Source organism: Falco peregrinus, chromosome 4, assembly GCF_023634155.1.
Source record: "Falco peregrinus isolate bFalPer1 chromosome 4, bFalPer1.pri, whole genome shotgun sequence".
In the NCBI taxonomy this organism is placed as follows: Eukaryota; Metazoa; Chordata; class Aves; order Falconiformes; family Falconidae; genus Falco; species Falco peregrinus.
In genome coordinates, this window is record NC_073724.1 from 32,235,353 (window position 1) to 32,255,135 (window position 19,783).

Genomic DNA, 19,783 nt, shown 5'->3' on the forward strand with positions numbered 1-19,783 from the left:
AATACTGCATGGTATATTCCAGTGTTTGACGTCCTTGAAAGGTCATAGCTTTCATACATGTTGTGTTCTGAAACAATGTTGATTATAAGATATAAGTTATTCCATGAAATGTTCTTTCAGTGTTTGAAGCTTTTACTTAGGCTATCAAATTGTTAAATATTTGAACTGCATGCAGTTATGCTAATATTTTGATTCTTGTCTTTGTTTTGATTGGAAGCCTTAATACTTTTCATAGAGCAGGACGGTAATTTTATGTGCTGCTTCCTGACAGTGCTGATTTAAGCTTTTGGGGAGGGGAAAGAGTTGACAAGGCTTTGTTTATTTCTGCATCCCTTTGGAGCCTTGTAGTTGAGTTTCTTAACTTTCAAGGACTAATTAAAAAAATGCTTTTTGGACAGGACAGTCTCCCAGAAACAGGAGTGTTTAAGAGAATTATATGACAGTGAGGAGTGCTGTACTGGCTCTTCCTGTCTGCCATCTCTGAAACCTCTGCCTGAATTTCTACCTTTGAAAATTGTACATGAGTTCAGCTGCTCATGTGAGCTGTATCCTGCTGTAGTAAAGACAATTTGAAATTGGTGCTGGTTTAGCTTAATAAGCAGATAATCGGCAGTTGTAGCTGTTGAGTCGTGGTTCATCCTGCACTAAGTTTGGAAATGGCAGAGAAAGCAGGAAGAGGTGACTGGCACTGAAAATTTGATGTTGCTTCCAGAGTTTTTCCATGGGTTGGTCATTCTTGTTTGTGAAGGAGAAAGGCTCCAACTAATACTAAATATTCGGTAGTTTCTAAAATTATAAATTAAAAACTCATTAATAAAACCTTGGAGCACTTGGCTGTATATAGAGTTATTTTAAAATTACTAGTCTCTGTAATTAGTGTTTTGGCCTAATGTACTAGTGATGCTAGGGCTTTATTTTTCTTATGAGGCAGGTTCAGCTTCTATGACTGGAGCTGGCTGCAGTCAGCGGTAAAAATACATTGTGGGGGAATGGCATCTCTGAGCCTTGTAGCTCAGTTTAACTGGTTCTGTCAAGTATTGGGCTGTCTGAAGTGCTGAAACATCTGATTACAGTGGTGACATGTGGATGATAGGCTTATCTCTTCTTTTATGGTATGTTACCAGAATGTTTGCCGACTTGATCTGTATGTGAAGACCATGTAAATAAAGATTAAACAAGACTCAAATGCCACTGGAGCTTGCAACTTCATTATCAACCTTGGCTAAAGTTTGCAGCTAGCTTGCAGCTGTGGTTCAGGAATAGGTCTGGTTTAGTTGTGTTCCTTTAGCAGCCTGTGCCAGCGGTGTGGGCTCAGCCTGTGCTCTTGGCTGAGCTGTTTTGAGCTGAACCCTGCAGGTCTCCGTAGTCTAGTTCTGGCAGGCCTGGACTAAGAACTGGCCTGCTTTGTGTCGGAACACAAATGAGGCTTGTCAGGAGGCATTAATACAGGAATTAATAGCTTTCCATTTTTAGCAGTAAGAACTTCCGTGAACTCATTCCCTGCTTTTGTTGGTTTCTAGTTTTGAAGATTAAAATGCTTTATGAATGGAACTCTGAGAATGTCATGATCTGATTCTCCAGAATGATGTCTAGTACTGAATGGCTGCTTGCTCAGACATGAAGGAGCTGTCACCTGCAAAGGTGAAGGTTAACAACATGGGAGGTGTGTTCCATTATGGTCTGGTTTGAAGCTGTGGAACAAACTTCTATAGGACATACAGGCTGCTTTTGAAACATCAATATTTTTTATTTCAGGTACATGTCACTGACCATGCCTTTTTAATAGCAAAATCATTGGAAGGAGAATAAAGTGTATATGACATGTACTAACTGCTTTGCTTAATATATTTCTAGAAGGTGGTCTGGTACCAGGTGATGAAAGTGGCTTGAGAGATGTAAGTGAACAGGAGAGCTGGTATTAGCTGTTCCCAAGTACGTTTTCACATTTACTGCTTTTCTGGATGGAAGGGCTACAGACGTTTCAGCAGGTTGTACTGTTTAAAATGTGAACAATCTTTGTATGCCAGCTGATAGACTTCAGTTTATGTATTACTGAGAGTCAAATGAAGTTAGTGGAGCTGAGGCATTGAAACATTTGTTGATGTTAAAGCTCAAGCTATGTATCACAAAATAAGTTTTCTCAGGGCATAAATACTCTGTAAAGGTGGTATGCCAAACTTATGTTTGAGAATGTTGTTTTGCAAATGCCTTTGGCTTACCTCTTCACCTACTGATCAGCTCGGATAAACTGTTGCGATGAAGTGTTGCAAGAAGTTTAGTGAAATGCTGTCTTTCAATAGCAAAATTAAACTTGACCAAGCAGCAAATCTGGAATAGTCTATTGTGAGACCTAGATATTTAAATTGTAAAAGAATACTGTTTGTGGGCTGTCCAGAAGAATGTTACAAATATTTCATGTCTGTCTCTAGAGAAGTAAGTGTGGTTTCGAACAGTAGATTTCTATGAAATAGAAAAACCTGTAAGACTCTTACAGGGTAAAGTAGCGACTGGGGAAAGAAAAAAGTTAAACTTTTTAAACTAATGTGGTGTACAGAAATGCCAGCCACTGTTAACTTGTGGAGGCCTATAAATGTTTTTTCTTCTAGAGCTAGCAGAGTGTCAGGACTTTGGAAACGGTGCAGAACAGATCACCAGAATTAAAGTTATTGTTAATTGTAATAGGATATCACGTTACAAGTAGCTGCAATTAGATGCCAGGTGTAGAAGTACTCCTGAAGCATATATTTTATCAAAATACAGAAATAAATCATAAATGTCAAAGTGAATGGGGGAGACTGAAACATTCTTTAGCTCTGCATGTGATCAATAGGAAAGGTATAGCAATTGGGCAGTTCGTTACTTCTTTCTCTGGCTTTGTTTTTGAAGGGGCAGTACTTAAATAGTTTCTTCTTCAGAGTTGTCCTGGCTGTAGGAATTCGGCATGTTTGGTGTCTTAAACTTTTTTTTTTTTTGTCTTGTGGAATGTTCTTGTAGGACTTGCCCTACCTAACTGAAAAACATTCCTCTAAAAGCCAGCTGAAAATAGCCTCAAGTACTTTCAGCAGCAATGAGGGGCTTCTAAAAGTTTTGCCAAAAGCTAACGGGGGGGGGGGGGGGGGGGAACGAAACAAAAAAACCCCCAAACAACAAAAACAACCCCTTTATAGGTTCCTGTGGTGGGCTCTTTTTAAACTTCACTAAGTGTGTTGTGATGCAGGAGTTGTCAAGAGTGAGCCTTTGGATGCTGATGAATCCACAAGCCCTGTACTTGTGCAGTAAGCAAGCCAGGAAAAGTGGGAAATAGAGCACTGGAAACACTAACTCCTTTGTCATGTCAGATGATAATCAAAAACTTAAGTGAATAAAATCAAGGTAGATTATGGAAGGTGATCCTTTGTTTTAATTCTTTCCTTTCAAGTAGTTTCACATTCATACATGCTACAAACTTGACTTTGCTGGCTCTGCTGTAGTCAGCCACTGTTAGAGCGAAAGGTTTATTTTCCTGTCTCTGGGTATTTTAATAATGATGCTTATAATAATTGAGCTCTCCTGTAGGTCAGTGTCTGTGTTTGATTGTGCTTGTATCTTTGCACTGGTACCTATCTTGAGAGAGACTTCTGTGGACAATGCATCCTGGCTCCTACAGGAATCTCTGCAAGAACCATGGCATAATGCAGAGGGCATTGATACCTCCTGTCCTTCTGAACTCTGGCTGGTGTTGCTCATCTAATGAGTGGGTAGAGATTCTGGGTGGCAGAATTTTGGAGACTAGTAGATGCATTTACTGCTACGTGTAATGAAAGTTTAATAACAAAGCTGAGCTGCTTCACTTAACTGATTTATTTTAAGCCTTTGAATTGGTCTGCATGACTTAAAATAATCTGTGCACAAGTTTGGGTGTAACAGTTCACCCAGATGGATAAATCCTACTGACCAGTTGAGGATGTAAATCTTTCTGCCTTCAGTTAAGGCTCTGATGATATCCCAGAAGTCAAAAATATATTTATTGGGGAAGTCAGTCTGTGGGCTGACAGGAAAAAAAATGCTCCCTGACTAAATTTTATTAATGTAGTACTTTCCTGTTAACAACATGAAATCTTAAGTTAGTCTTCATGTGTAAATGAGCTCTAAATTAGTAGCAAATGCTTTCTTCTGGTTCTTTAAAATCTATGTTGCAGTGGTGCATCTTCATTTGTGCTTGAAAAGACTTGCTAGTCTACCTAATTTCCAATGTGCAGTGTGCTTGCTTTAATCAAGCAAAATGATTTGTTTGGTAACACTTACATCGGCTGAGTGACTATATTAAAGCATGAGAACATAGTTTTATTTTGATGCTTTGCAGTTCGGCTCACCTGAAGCTATCCTGTTAAGGGGAGAAAAGTAAAATTGAAGAGTGTTTTGTGCTACTAGTAAAATCTTTGTTTCTTGGTTTCTTCATTCTGCCCCTTTACTCTGGTGTTTCCCCTGCTGTATCCTCTACCTGGGTGCATGCCCATGATGTATTCCAAAAGCACTGAAAAGCATGTATTAACACCAATCCATAAAATAGATGTCGAATGACCAATGCTGTTAGGAATGTAGCATTCATTTAAAGAAAGAATGACAAAGATAGTTGCATACTTGAATCCCTTTTACATTAACGGTTGCTCAGCTTCTGCTGCAGGTTTGATGTGCAGCAAAAGTAATGTTAGAGCAAGAAAAGCTCCTTGTATCAAGGATTCTTGTCTCTAATAAAGCATTTGTACCAGAGATCATATGTGATGAGGCATAAAACTACCCAACCTTGCTAGCATTCTTTACTTCCTTATTTAAATTATGTGTTTGACTGAAAAGTCATGGCAAACTGAGATAGTGAGAGTGCTGTGACATAGTCCAGTAAACCTGATGTTCTGCTCTTGCCAATTAATTAAACTCCATGTTGTGGTGTTTTGTGATTGCATGTATTGAAATACTAAATTATTGTGACTGCATTATCTGTCCTTCTAGCAGAAGTTCACAATTTAACCTTTTCAAAAAGAAGCTTTTGTCTTAATGACTAGGTGGAAATGGAGTATTGCCTTTTAAATGCTGCCAGTGGAAGTGTTCTGACACATCACTTCCATTTGAATGTGGAGCCAAACCTGCTGTTCTCATGTGTTGAATTTCAAATTGTGAGATACCTTACAGGTCATGGCTGATAAGATTATTCTTACTCTGTATGTGCTTACTGGTGGTACTTTGATATGTTACAGTACCATTTTTCTGCAATTTGGTAATAGTTGTTTTTAATGTTGTAATCCAGTATCAAGAATTTTACTGTTCATGCTTCAAGGAAACATAAGACTTAAACCTCACTGATACTGGAATGTATTTTTATTGAGGCTGAGTTTACAGAAAAAATCGGGAGCTTCAGATTCACAAAACAACATGGGATATTCAATATAAAAGATCGCTTCTGGTTTTATATATACAGTAAATTAAATTTTTTGTTGTCCTAGTTTGACGAATTGAGTAGAGGAAGGTTGAAGGAGTAACTATGTTACTGTATTTTTTCCATTACGGGAGTGGATGGAGCTGATAAACCTATAGTTGCTCAAAACTTAGTTTTATGTAGAGTTTTCCCTTAAAGGTGACTAGGGAATCTTACCCTGCTTTTGTGAAAGCACTGAATCTCTTTTTATCAGAGCTCAGAGGAGGAAGCGGGGGAAAAAGGTGATTTATGTTACTGAGCCTGCATGTCGGAGTTATGTTTTTGTTTAATACACGTGCTTTGCAGTGCTTGCAGAAGTTGAAGCAAAACCATTCCTGTTCGTTGTTCGTACAGCTGCTTTTAGCTGAGTTCTCACTTAGCATTTTAAGTAATGACTTGCTGATTGTGTAGCCTGAACTTGAATTTTTATTGTTGTATAAAGGACTAGGGAAAAGAGGCTGTGTAGGTCTGTTCTCTTTACATTAAGATTGGAGATTTGGACAAAGATTCAAGGTATTTCTTATTCTATAAAGGTGATACATTACTCTATGGGCATCCTAGAAAATGCGTGTGTGCTAGTGTCATCTGAAAGCCCCTGTATATGGTTTGTTGCTTTGGTCACTATTACTACTAAAGTTACAGTAGTGTATTTGAAACTGCAAGAAAAAGTTGAGCTTTTTAAAGGTGGTCTTGGGAAGGTTGAAGTAGCTTCCCTCCAGCATTCCTTTGTCTGAATCTGTGTTTCCACAGACCTCGTTATGGCAAGTGTCAGAGGGAAGACAAGTCAACTTTGGGAGATCCCTACATGTGGGGAACATGAGGGTAGAAGGTGGGTGTAGATTATGGAAGGTGTGTGGTGCTCTTTACCCAGGACTAGGTTCCTTGTTCCTTGTAGATGTGTGACCCTGCAGGGTTTTTCTTCGCACATCTGAGTGAAGAATCTAAGACCGAAAGAAAATCGGTATAACTCCAGTCTTCAAAAGAGCAAGAAGGAAGATCCAGGGAACTGAGGGCCAGTCAACTTACATCAATAACTGGGAAAGTGATGGAGTGAATTTTGGAAGCTATTTCCAGGCCTGTTGAGGGCTAGAAACTGGGTGTAGCTGACATGGATTTGTGAAGGGGAGATCATGCCTCACTTGCCTGATAGCATTCTGTGGTTGAAATAATGGCTAGATGGAGGAGGCAGGAGTAGTGATTGCTATTTATTTAGACTTTAGTAGGGCTTTCAACTCTGTTTCTGATAATATCTTCATGGATGAAGTGGGGAAGTACAGGTTAAAATCCACAATGAGGTGGATTGAAAACCAGACTGCTGGGTCCAAGAGATGATCAGCAACAAAAAGTCTACCTGGAGGCCAGTCAGTGGTTGTGCTCTCAAGGAGGGGGAGATAGTAGGTCAGTGCACCTCAGTACCTTCATTAATAACCTGGGCATTGGAACAGAGTGCATCCTTCTAGGCTTGCAGATGACGCAAAACTGGGAGGTAACTGATGCACTGTAGGTACTGGCTTGCAGGAACCCAATGAAGTTCAACCAAACGGAATGGCAAGTCTTGCATCTTGGAAGAATGGCCCTATACACAAGTATAGGTTAGGGACAGCTTTGCCTTCCACTTAAGGATCATCTTGCTCAACTCAGCCCTACTGAGGCATATCTGGAGTGCTAGGCCCAGTGGTGGCTCTCCAGTACAAGAGTGTTGGTCCTACTGGAGTGGGCCCAGTGTAGGGCCATAAACACTATTAAAGGAGTGGAGCATCTGTCATACAAAGAGGGTAGATTAGCTGGAGCTAATCATCCTGGAGTAGAGGAGGCTCAGGAGGATTCTAACAATGCAGATTTATTTAGGTTGGAGAAGACCCTTAAGATAGAGTCCAACTGTTAACCTAACCACTACCAAGTCGGTCACTAAACCATGTCAAATTATATATAAAAATATGTAGGATATCTGATGGGGGGGGCGGGAAACTGAGAAGATCAAGCTGGACTTTTGCTCCGTTGTGCCCTGTGTGACAGGACAAGAGACAAGACAGTGGGCAGAAATTGAAATACATGGTACTTGATCTGAACATAAGGAAACACTTTTCATTGTGGGGGTGGTTGAACATGGGAACAAGTTACCTGCAGAGGCAGTAGAATCTGTCTGTGGAGACAGTGAAAACCTGACTGCTTGTGGCCCTGAGTCACCTGCTGTCATTGATCCCGCTCTGAGCAGGGTGTTGGATGATGTCTCCTGTTCTGTGGTAGCTACGTGACTTGCCAGAGGGGATGTACATAGAATTGACTTTCAAGTAGAAAAGTCAGACTTCAGGTGAACTACAGGCGTGCTCAGGGGCATGGTCACACCATTGGCTTAAGCACTCTTTCACCCTTCCCTCTCTCCTTTTAATATCAACATTAGCTCTTTAAATCCATGTTGGCAGTTTATTTTGAATGCTTCCCACCACCCTGTCACATCTTGTGTGCAAGTGTGAATGAAGAGGCAGGAACAAGAGAGGGTGGGAGCACTCTGGTGACAGAGCAATTTTAGCTTGGTGTTGGTCAACACTAAAACATCTGGAGTTCGGTTCCTTGTTGGTTGGATGCTTTGGGGAAAGGGTGGCTGGTAGCTGTGGAACATGTGTGGGAAGGGGTGGGTTAAATTTAAGTTCTGCAGAATATCGGAAGAGAGGAGGTTATTGTAAGAGGAATGTAGAGTATTTACCTGGGTATAAGGAGAAAAAGTATTATGTTCTCAGAAATGCTGCAAATAGTGCATTAAAAACTTCTTGTGTCTGGCAGAGAGATTTGCTATCATATTGGGTGTATTTTGTGTGTATTTTTTGAGGCACCCTGCACTGATACAAAGTGGTGGCAGTGCAGGGTAAGAATGAGGGTTGAATTCTCATTTTGGTAACTGGTATCTTCAAGACTGAGAGCTCATTCTGATTCATGGTGGTTTTACCCATAATTTCTAAAAGGACACTTGAATGCACTTGGTGATATGTATTGACTGGTGATTACATGGATATGCTGATAACTTCATGCACTTGCTGTTGTGGCATAGCATGGCTTGATTTAGCCGTATTCAATATGTAGCTGGAACTCCTCACAGTAAGAGTGTAGGGGGGATGTTCTGTGGAAACTTCAGGAAAAAGCAGCGTTCTACTCTTGATCTCCTGTAATACAGGATAATGAAATGGAGTGAGTGCGCAGGGAGACTTAGTTTTCTCATGGATGGGTGAATAGTCTGGCTATTTCAACCTGCTGCCCCCTTTTTTTTAAGCCTCCTCATGCTGTGCATGATTCATTGATTTCTGTGCATAAGTCAACGTGACAAAGTTGACTGGTGGATGTTGATTGAAAGGAATAATTTTAGTATCTATTTCTACTTCCTGCTGTTTTCTGCTTTCACATAGCTGGCAAGGACAAAACAAAGGATTCTTCTGTGCCGGGGTTCTGACAGGAGACTTCCAAACTTAATATGTGGGAGTTGCATGTTGCTAAAGCTAGTTGGTTTTCATCTGTATCCGTTAATGTCAGGCAAAAGCTAGCTGCTTTGACCTGGGAATAGTGAAAGTGGGGGCTTTGGGTTGTGCTTGGAGGGGATCCTCTCATTTTTGTGAGGCATGGATTTATTTTGTAGTTTTTGAAGGAAAAGGACCTGTTTTAGGCATCTGCTGTCATTCTGAAGTCTCTTGAGTCTGTGATATTTCTGTGGAAGCTTGCCTGGATAGTTTCTTTGAAACACTAGTGTGCTCTGTGCACTCGTTTTCCACGCAGGCAGATGCTTTTAACCAGGATAAAAGGAGTGCAATTCTTCCGAACTTTTCAAGTTGTAAGAAAAAGGTTGCTGTGCAGGAGTTGATGACTAAACAACAACCAGTTATCTGCAAGTTACTTGTATTACTGTATACTTTCATGTATGGGGGAGAGGGGGAGCTAGTAGTCAGGGACTGTCTGCTTTCCATAAACTGTGGTAACTTTTGTCCCTCTTTTTTTTTTTTTTTCCCCAGTTATTTCTCCACTTGGTTTTTTGTTGCCTAAAGGAAATCTAGGCATTGAAATACAAGCACTGGAGCTTGAAGTTTCTCCTTGGCACTGGATTTTAAAATTTATGAACATTTTGCTCCCTAACACTTCTGCAGCACACTCCTAATTCTGGAGACTTACCATGACTAAGATTGAGATACAATATTGGCATTGGAAAAATGTTTCAGATTAGTCTATGAGCAAGAACTCCTTTATAACACTTATAAGCCTGGTTACTGTATTTCCAATAAGTGTTGGTGGAGGGAGACACTGTGAGTGGCCTGACTTGGCTCTGGTGGGCTCTGTGCCAGAGCTGTCAGGTGTGCTGCTGCAGCAGGTTGAAGGCCCAGCCTCCTGCTGTTCTCTTAAACTGCCCCGGGACCTCACCTGCCTAAAAGTGAATCTCTTGCCAGGTGTGTTCCTTTTGTCCCTTGTACCTGACACTCTTCCACCTTGTCTCTGCATATTTCCATTTCATGTAAGGCTTTTGAAGAATTGTAGGTGACAGGAAGAGTGCCTGTGTGAGAATTTCATATTTGCACTGCACAGTGACTTAATATATTGAAATAATTAATTTAAACTCTGAACTGAAACAATATTCCAGTTGGGTTGCTGTTTACAGTTAGCATTTTCTGCTTTTTAGCTCCTAATATACACTAACTCTTTAATGTGTTCTTAGTAAAGCAGTTCCCTTTTTTCTTCACTTGTCTCTGCTGAAAGTCCAGCTACCAAGGGAAAAATACATGCCTCCAAGTCTTAGTATAAGTGCTTTGATGTGTCCTGTTGGTTCCGTTACATTCTGGCTTGCTAGAGGAAACAATTCAAAGTCATGGGGTGAATATTTTCAAATGAGAGCTAATCTGTTCCCATAGCTTACTAAGATTTTGTCAAGCCTCTGGTATGAGGAGGTCTTAAACCAGAATATTTTTAGAGATGGTCTGGCTCAATAGCAAATTACTGAGCTCAGTGTTGGAGTATCTGGGTGAAGCTAGCCAGCGTGCATGAGACCAGACTGGATGTGCACAGTAACACTGGACTTTGAGCTGCACTCATGTTCACAGATCACTGTCAAATAACGGCTGCTTTACTGTGGAAGTTTCAGAAGAACATCTGCAACTGCTGCATGTAATCTTTTCAAATATGCTGGGATGCCAAAACTGTCTGGCTTAGCAGGGTATTAACTCTCTTGAAAACCATGTATATCAAATCTTATACACAGTGGTTTTGTTTCAGTTCCCTGGAGTTGAAACTCTGGACTTCTTTATTCCTTCTGGCAAACAATTACTAAATATTTCAAATAGTATTCCATGCTTGATAACCAGAGTTTGTTTCCTTTTGTTCCTGAATAGCAAAAAATTGACTACCTGAATTAATGTGTTGATCTAGATTCAAAGGTGTTCCTACTGTTCTAATCCTCATTGTCCTTTTTGTTTTTCAATGCTTGGTACAGCATATCTGAGCTTGGAGTGAGGTGGTGGCTAGTGGTTTTGGGTGAGAGCTCCTGAGATTGCTGAAACTTCCTGATGCCTTCAAGCAACCACTGATGCCTCAAACATTTTAATAAGGAGACTCCAACTTTGGAGAAATAAGTAGCCCTCCAAGGCAAATCTTGTGTGGTATAACCAAAAGGAGACCTGATAAAAGAGGATGTTGTTGGTTTAATTTCCTAAACTTAATCGCATAGTAGGAAGAGCTCAAATGAAGCTTGTGCCTGGCTGCTTAGCAAAGAAGTCTGCTGCTGAATGAAGAGCAGCTTGTGAGGGATTAGTATGTTCATGGAGCAGAAAAATACCTGTGATTTGTGCTGCAGTCTTTGCCCAGACACACCTAGCAGGAATCTTTGAAGCTGTTAAAGGCAGATAGACTAAATGTGGTATGAGCACTTAAGCTCTTCCAGGTTCTGTTCTCTGTCTTCCTACTTCAGTACCTTGTAGGAGCTGCAGAAGAAGTGGTCTGGGGGTTAATTGCATACTGGTTCAGTTCTGGTTTCATGGCAGCTTGCTGGCCTGGAAGGGTATGCTATGCATTATTATTTTGTTTGATGTGATGGTGACATGAGAAATATGTTAAGGGAAGGACGTGAGTATGGGTTTTGTAAAAGATGAGGGAGAAGGTAAAGGAGTGGGGCAAGGAAGCAAATGTCAAGCAAGAAGAGGGGACCACATGTCTGAAGTGGCAAGAATTCTTTGTGAATATACTGGCCTTGAAGCATCTGCTCTGATCCTCACCAAAAGAGTGGTGATGTGTTTACACTTGCAGAAGCTGCAAGTTTAAAGTGAATGGTGCAAAGTTCCCTTCCCAGTACAAAGCTGCAGGGACTGGAACCAGTTTAAGAACTGTGGCTGTAATTATGGCCCCATTTCTTTTATACTTTTGATGTCCCAAAAACATGTTGGCTTGATTGGCGGCCGCTTACTGCTGTAACCATGGTTACTGGGCAGATAAACTCTGTACTCCAATCCTTAATTACTGCCTGTGCTGTGGTGGTACCTGACTGATGCTGGATAGGAAGTGTAAAAAATCACTGGTACAAGTGATGTAGAATTCGACAGGAGGGTAGAGAAGGAAACAAGCTTCACAGTGGTAGCGGACTGTGTGTGGGGTCCTTAATGATTAAGGGTAAAAATCATCAATGGTGCTATTTTTGGTTGTATTTCACCCTAACTTGCAACATGGAGAGTTAATGAGGAAGGTGTAGATGTAAAGCAAATAATTCTCAAACATGCATTCAAAATCAGATAGTAAGAGCAGTAAGAAGTGCAGGTCCTTTCCACTTTTATTAAATACCCTTGACAAGTTATTGGGGAATTGGCTTGCTCTTCACTTTGTGTTGAAGAAAATTAAATGTTTTATCTGTTATTTCAGTCTGGTTAAAACATGCGGGGATAATTGAGTCCAGGCTTTACAGATGGGCAAACACAGGTTTCAAGAAGTCGCTTTTTTAGCTTCGTCTACTGTGGAGTTGTGTAGAGGTGATAGATGAGCTGAACTTTGTGTTTAGTATAGGCTTTCTTGTCCGTCTGTTTGAAGCCTGATACAAATCGGAAACGTTCTAGAAACAATTGCTGATAACATGTGCAAGCAACACTTGCTGGTTCAAAGGTACATGCATTTGGTTGTAGGGAGTAAAACAAAATAGTTACGTTGGGAATGACTCTTTAAAAGTTGGCATGGGGGAACAGTGTGTCAGGGCTGAAGCATGTGGTTATAAACTGTGCTCCATAATATGGCTATGCCAGGTGATTTCTTTGATAGACTAAGTCCCGGTTTTATTTTTGACACTATTGACATATTGCATGACTAATAGTGGCTTAGTTTTGTTTGTGAAGCAAAAATTATGATACTTGCCTCAATGGGACAGGCTGTAGATTAATATTTTGTTAGCTCTCCCACTGGCACTTAACAGGAGAGGCTGGCATACCAGTTTGTTCCTGTTCTGCTAGGTTCAGCTTTACTGGCATACTCCACTGACTTGCCTTGGTCAATTCCAAAATCATCTGATAAAACTTACAACTTCTTTATGAGACACTTGTTTGAATGGAGGATCTAGCTGTAGTGAAGTTAGTCTTGTGGATTTAAGTAATGTGTACAGCAAACTCAAAGGTTCTGAAATTGGCACATTTTGACTGAAGAAATACCTTCATGGAGAAATCGTCAGCTTACTTTTGAAGATAATTACCAGAGAACTTTTTAGTTACTTCAAAGTGATTTTTTTTTTATGTGCTTTTCAGAGAGAGGTCTTTTCCATTATATCATGAAGATTTCAGTTGGGGGCCTGATCTGTCCTGGATGTTAGAAAAAGGATGTTTCTGTGGGGCAGAGTGGATAGGATAGTTTATCCTGTCTAGTTTTAATGCCTTTGAAGAAATGTTGAGCTGTAGGACAGAGAAACTACCAATTTTCTTGTCAGTACTGTGGTTTCTTTCTGGGATTGTTGTTTATGTGTTGTTATTTTTTAAAATGCTTAATTACATAAGGACTTGACTGGATTGTAATACAGTAGGTGACCAATAATAGTAGCCATAATAAAAGTGCTCTTACAACATGTGCTGTAGATAAACACTTTTGCTTAGGGGTAAAAACTGATTTAAAAGAAAATTGCTTGGATTCCCATTCACTGAAGAATACCTCTGGGGATTGAGAAGGGGGAGAGAATGTACATGAAAACTACTGTTCAGATGGAACTTGGAGAACATACTTGACTGCTAGCAAAAACTGTTCAACCTCTTAAAAAAAAAAAAGACAAAACTCAAGAGGAAAATCCTTACTGTTTGTTTTTTTTCTCTCAATTTTGCAGCTGATTGCAATGCTGTTCTTAAAGCTCTACAGCCCATTTTTCAGGAGCAGGGAATGACAGAAACAGTTTATAACTGGGAAGACCATGGTTATTTAGCAACCTACATCCAAAAAAATGGCAGGTGAGTGGATTTTCTTTTTCTTCCTATAGATTGTCCCCTTTGTCCTTTCGTACAGATACTTATTTCTCCCTGTATTGATCTCCTTCTGGGGTATCAGCAGGGCAGACTTTTTTTTTTTTACCAGCCTTGCTATGACCTGACTACAATAAAGCAGAATACTGTTGGTAACCTTGTCTGTCATCTTGCAGTTTGAATATCAGAACAGTTGAATAGGTCAGTCTGGTCAGTAACATTTTATGATGTCTTGATCACAGGGCCAGGCCTTCCAGATGCAGGACAGCTCAAGTCAGTTAAATGTATTTATAATCCTGACAACTGAGGATGTCTAAATACATCAGAGTCTAACATTAGCATGTGAATAACAAACTTTCTGCTTCTGTCTTGCATGCACTTCTAAGCACTTTATTATATGGTTCAAATTCTCAAGCAGCTATTGAAGTAACTAACAGCATGAGAAGGGTGGTTGGTGTCATTTGTGATACTCACATAAGCAAATCTGCTGGGATAAACTGGTAAGGAAACCACATTCACTTTATTTCCTGAAGCTGCTTTACAATGTCAGGGTTAGTCAATTATGGTATACATTTATCTGGCCTGTTTATTGGTAACTACCATAATTATGCTGCACTTAACTTATTTCCAGTTAATCAATTACTTGTTCTTGATGTCCATTGTGGCAATTGCTGCTTTTGTTCTTTTTTAAACCTTAGTTTAGTGTTCTTCCGGATTGGAGTTAAGCTTTAATTTTCTGGCCATCTTCTCCTGGGTGTCCTCTTAAATAGTTCATTTTGCCACACTCCTAACGTGTGAGAATTGCCTGAGGATGTTAAAATTCTTTTTGTAATGAAAGATATAACAGGTATCTCTAGAGGGGAAAATCAGATCCTAGGTGAATGTGTTGCCTACTGGAATTTGTCTGTTTATTGTGTGTGAACATACTTGTATGTACAGCTCTACATAGTTTTTATATGAATGGTAGTGTAGACCAGCTACACTGGTAAACTTGTGGCCTGACTTAGAGTAGCAAGCTGACATGAGTCTAGTCCTATGTTTATATCTTTCCTAGTCATGTTCTGTGAATTTCTTGTTCTGTTTCAGTTAGCTTTTCAAATGTGGTGCTGGCTTTTTCTGATCAAAATTATATGTCTTTATATTTTTGCCCAGAAAAGCCTGTTTTTTGTATAGTCTTTCTTACTGTGTTTAGTTATGTGTTATTTTATATTCTTCCTGAATAACTTGATCAAGATTCCAGTTCATGGAATCGTAGAATGGTTTGGGTTGGAAGGGACCTTGAAGATCATTAGTTCCAGCCCTGCTGCCATGGGCAGAGACACCTTCCACTAGATCAGGTAGCTCAAAGCCCCATCCAACCTGCCCTGGAACACTTGCTGGGATGGGGCATCCACAGCTTCACTGGAACACATTGCCCAGAGTCTCAACACCCCTGCAGGGAAAAATCTACCCTCTTTGTTTGAAGTCAGTCCTCCTTGTCCTATCACTATAAGGCCTTGCAAAAAGTCCCTCTTCCGGCTTCTTGTAGGCCCCCTTTAGGCACTGGAAGGCTGCTAGAAGAGAAGAGAAGGCTCCAGGGAGACCTAGGCTGAATATCCAGTTCTGGATAACTCTTTGTTTCTGAGGACAGTGAAAAGATAGCGAAGTTGATAACTTGCTACTCTTCGGTCCTGATGCTGTCCTTCCTCTGTATTGGTTTAAGCTTATTTAGTATCCTTGATACTACCTGTTTAGGAGAACACGAACTCTGAACAATTAAAAGGTTCATCTTTTGTTCATCTAAAAGTAAAAAGGACTTAGATTTAAAGGTTGATTTTCTTTGATTACGTAGCCTCATTTTGCTTTCCTGTATTTCTTCAAGTTTGAAAGTGTCATGATGTGACTTCTCTAACTTTCCTCTCTGCAGTCTCGTTGGATCATTCCTCCCAAGACAGCCCCTTCTAAAGGAGCAGTTTCCAGAGTTAAATTACCTGTCTTTTGACATGTTCCAGGATCTTGCAATAGAAGACTGCTTTCTAGTGTAACTTTGCCAGGAGATAACTGGTGTCTAGAAGCATCTCTGAGTAAGGTCCTCAAACTTCTAGAATTTAGAAGTATCTAACCTGATTTTTCAGTTGACAGCACAGTAAGACAATACTTGTTGCTACAAATTCCACTGTTTCAAGTGCTAGAGTATAATACTAATGAATGTTTGGAAGGGGAAAATGTAAGCATTGACCTCTCTGTGTAGGAGAGGTGGGAAGGAATTCATGGGTAAGACAAACCTTTTCACTGCTGACAGAAGAAAATTGGTCTGGTTGCCAGTTTCCATGGTTTCTCTTGGTATATTCATTGCCATCTGAACTCCAGTGCAGACTGTATTTATCTTCCCTGGAAATTACTCACTTGTAGCTAAACAACTTACTGTTTGCAGCAGTGTCAGTTGAAGTACTTTTCTGTGCTTTGCCAGCCCCATTGAACTCTTAAATTGGGGAACAGTACCATGTGTGGGAGAGCTTTGAGTTCTGGGACTCGACAGTTTTGTTTACTTGAGTTTTCAAATTTCTTAAACTGCATGTACTGTGAGGTAGCATTAAACGGCATATTTCTGTGAACTGAAACTACATCAGCTGACTAACTGAAACAAATAAGGGTGTGACCACTTAAACCAATAGACGGACAGTTATACCCCTGTAAATCAAACGAGCATTTAATGAGTGGTAAGAATGAACTGGTCATACAGAGGATTTGGTACTAACTAAATAATTTTTATTTTAATACTGGCAATTTTATGTCTGCATTTTATTGTAGAGGCCTAAAATATAACATTTTTAGGCAATAAAAAAAAAGCCAAGTATCTGACACAATTAGGAAGAAATTAGCCAGGGCATGCAGACTTTACCTCTTCCTTCCCTGCAAAACAGTATACTTCTGGAAGTGGAGTAGCTTGTAGTAAAAAGCAAAAAAAAAAAAAGAAGATATTGGGTGGGTACATCACAAGTAGTTTCCTATAAGGATGGCTGGGTGCTACTGGGCACAAGTTCCCCAGGATGAAAGATGCATGAGTTGGTGCTGTATGTGAGTAGGGGTTTTACGAGTATGCCCATACAAACACATTTTTTTTTAACCAGCGAAAGGTGACTGAGCCATTGCAAAGTAAAGAGGCACAGCTGATGAACAGCTGGGTGGTAACCCTAGGTAAAAAAAAAGTTTTATACGATATGGTATGTTGCTAAACAGTGTCGACACTCCAAAGTCTGCAGAGATGACCCCTGTAGCCTGCAGGGTGTCTGGTGCTACAGATTGTTGATTTGTGGGCACTGCTGTTGATGAAACTCTTTCACAAAGATACTGTGTGAACAGCCTGGTGGAGGACTGCGGTGGTTAAACGAATTGGAGCTGATCTGGGGATTAAGCCATGCTTTCCTGTTGTCATTACCAAAGCAACAGATCCCCATTCTCCTTTGTCTAAAGCTAAGCAAGCAAAAGTCACGTGGCAACTCTACCTGGTCCATTTACTTCGTGATTTACTATTACAAAAGGACCTAACTGAGGGAAGAGAGATGAAAGCATTTACTAATGGTGTTGTCAACACAAGGCTGTAGACCTGGGCAGGAAATGGCTCACTTGGCCACTTGCAGCCCTGTCTGTAGTGGGGGTAGGCGTGTGGATACACTCCTCTGCTTTGCCAGCCCCCTGGCCCAAATGCTGGTTGAGGAACTGTAGCACATGGAGAGGAGCGATCATCTCTTGAGTTTCAGGGCTCTGGCAGTCTTGTTTTCCTGAGCTGTGTATTTTCAGATCACTTCAGAATGTTTTCAGGGTCACCATTAGCAGCATGCTTTTACTGAAGTGTTAGTCTAGCTTAGACTGGACAGTTAAATGTTAGGAATGTGGTCTTTCTCATATACATTAAATGAGATAGTTTGTAGAGAGTCATAGGGCCCAGTATATCTTAACAGATTAAAAATTAAATAAAATATGGATAAGGATAAAATTATTGAAGTTACTCAACAATTTTCAGAGATTATCTTCTCAACTAATACTGTATTTTAATGGCATCACTGCTTGTGAAGAAGTACTTTAACATTACATACTGTGTACAGCTACCAGGGTTGTTCTTGCCCTTTGTGCATCTATGTTCCTTCTCTTGACCCACAAAACCTCAAATTTCTACAGTGAGACTGTATTTTAGGAAAGCTTTGACCTCTCGGGTACACACAGTCATTTTTAGCTTCTGTTGGAGTTCTTGTTTGGAGAAGTGTAATCCTACTGGTGTGTGGCTTCACTGTTCGTAACAGTGTAAGGCTTATGCAGTTTGAAGTTAATTTATATGTTGCTGAGATGATGGTGAATGTTGAACCCACTCATCTCTCCCTTCATGGTGTTACTTTTTTCTGTGTTAGTCTTTTGCTAACCATTCTATATACTAGTCAACATATTGTAAAGGAGCAGGGTGAACATTCCTTAACTGTTTCAGGCTGAAATGTTTTAACTTATTCATGGAGTTACCCCAAGTGTGAAAATAAGTGAAGAGAGATGGGAAGCAGTTGCTAGGAATAAACAACAGTTTAGAACTGTGGTAACTTTTATAGGTTTAATTTTCTTTTTTGTAAAAAAGAACAGGAATAATGGTGTAGTGAAAAAGTGGTTGCTTAATTCCTTAAGGTCCCTTAAGTACTCTAAGATGAACAGAATTTTAAAAATATGCTTTATGGAAACAATGTCGTGACAGTCTTTATTTTGGGATTTCTGCTATAAGCAGGTTTTCATTTCCTCCCTCATTGAATAATTTGACAGATGCTTTTATTGGCAAGCTGTTTCAAATACACAAACTATTCTGTAGTGATTCAAAGTTAGTCTGTCACCAGATAAAAGCTTTAATGGGTGAAGCGGGGTTTGTAGGTACTTGTCTGTATCCAGTTTTATTCTCTGGGTGTGGTGCAGAGAAATCCTTTTTCAAATATCTATATGGCTTTATAATGTATTGTACTCCTCAGTACAAGCAACTAAGATAGGATACACATTTTTGGCTCAGAATGTGTTGGATCTCCCTGCTTCTGGTCCTTGAGAAAGGTTTTGAATGAGTATCCTCTTGTTTAAAAGACTTAATTTTTGATTTGTGCTATTGGGATTTATTTGTCAACATCTGATGTTCCCTGTTCTTCAGGCAGCAAGATGCAGCACTCAGCAGAATTGTTTCTGTAGTTGAGACCTCTTGCATACAAGCACAAAAAGCTTGAGTACTCATCTACAGGATGTTACTGCACCTGCATACCGGTTAAAAGCAGGGCCATGTTTGTGGGGGCTGCTTCTCACATGCATGTTCTATTGTGTGTGGAGAAGATGCTTCCTCACTGAGCTTTGCTTCTCCTTTTATGAAAGTGCATGTAAGCACGCACCAAAGCTGTGGCAGGTGTTTTATTTTGAAAAATGGGAATTAAGGTTTTCAGTAAGACAAGATGCAGGAGGGGAGGCTTGTGAAGAAAACTTCATTTTTCACAGATTCCTCCTCATTTGGTTTGTAAGGTAATCATTGTTATATTTTCATAGGTAGAAAATGGAAACTATTATCGTGGTTCTTAAAAACCCACCTCCGAATATTAAGAGCTCTGCTGCTGCAAACCTGTATTCACATGCATTCTACCAAGCAGACAAATGTAAAGAAACAACAGCCAGCATAGCCTTTGTTCTTTGCTGATTGAGACTGTGTCTTTTGTGAGTTCCACCTTGGGCCTGCTGCTACTGCCTTAATGCTGCTAGACTGGTTGCTTTTCTGAATGTACACTTGTACTGTTCACTGTATGTTTAAATCTTTACTGGCATTTTAGCTTATTTTGGGTGTTCATTTCCTACCAGGTGACTTCTAACAAAGTTATAACCAACCTGGATCTGTATTGGCTTCTTAAAAAAC

General features: G+C 40.1%; 1 protein-coding gene across 1 annotated transcript in view; it reads left to right on the forward strand.

Annotated features, from left to right (window-relative positions):
* The window catches only part of SMS (spermine synthase), a 48,719-nt gene that overhangs the window by 4,960 nt on the left and 23,976 nt on the right, over positions 1-19,783 (forward strand). Inside the window, exon 2 of the mRNA XM_055802699.1 lies at positions 13,758-13,878. Within this exon, the coding sequence (XP_055658674.1) occupies positions 13,758-13,878 (121 nt within the window). The remainder of the gene's footprint in view (positions 1-13,757; positions 13,879-19,783) is intronic.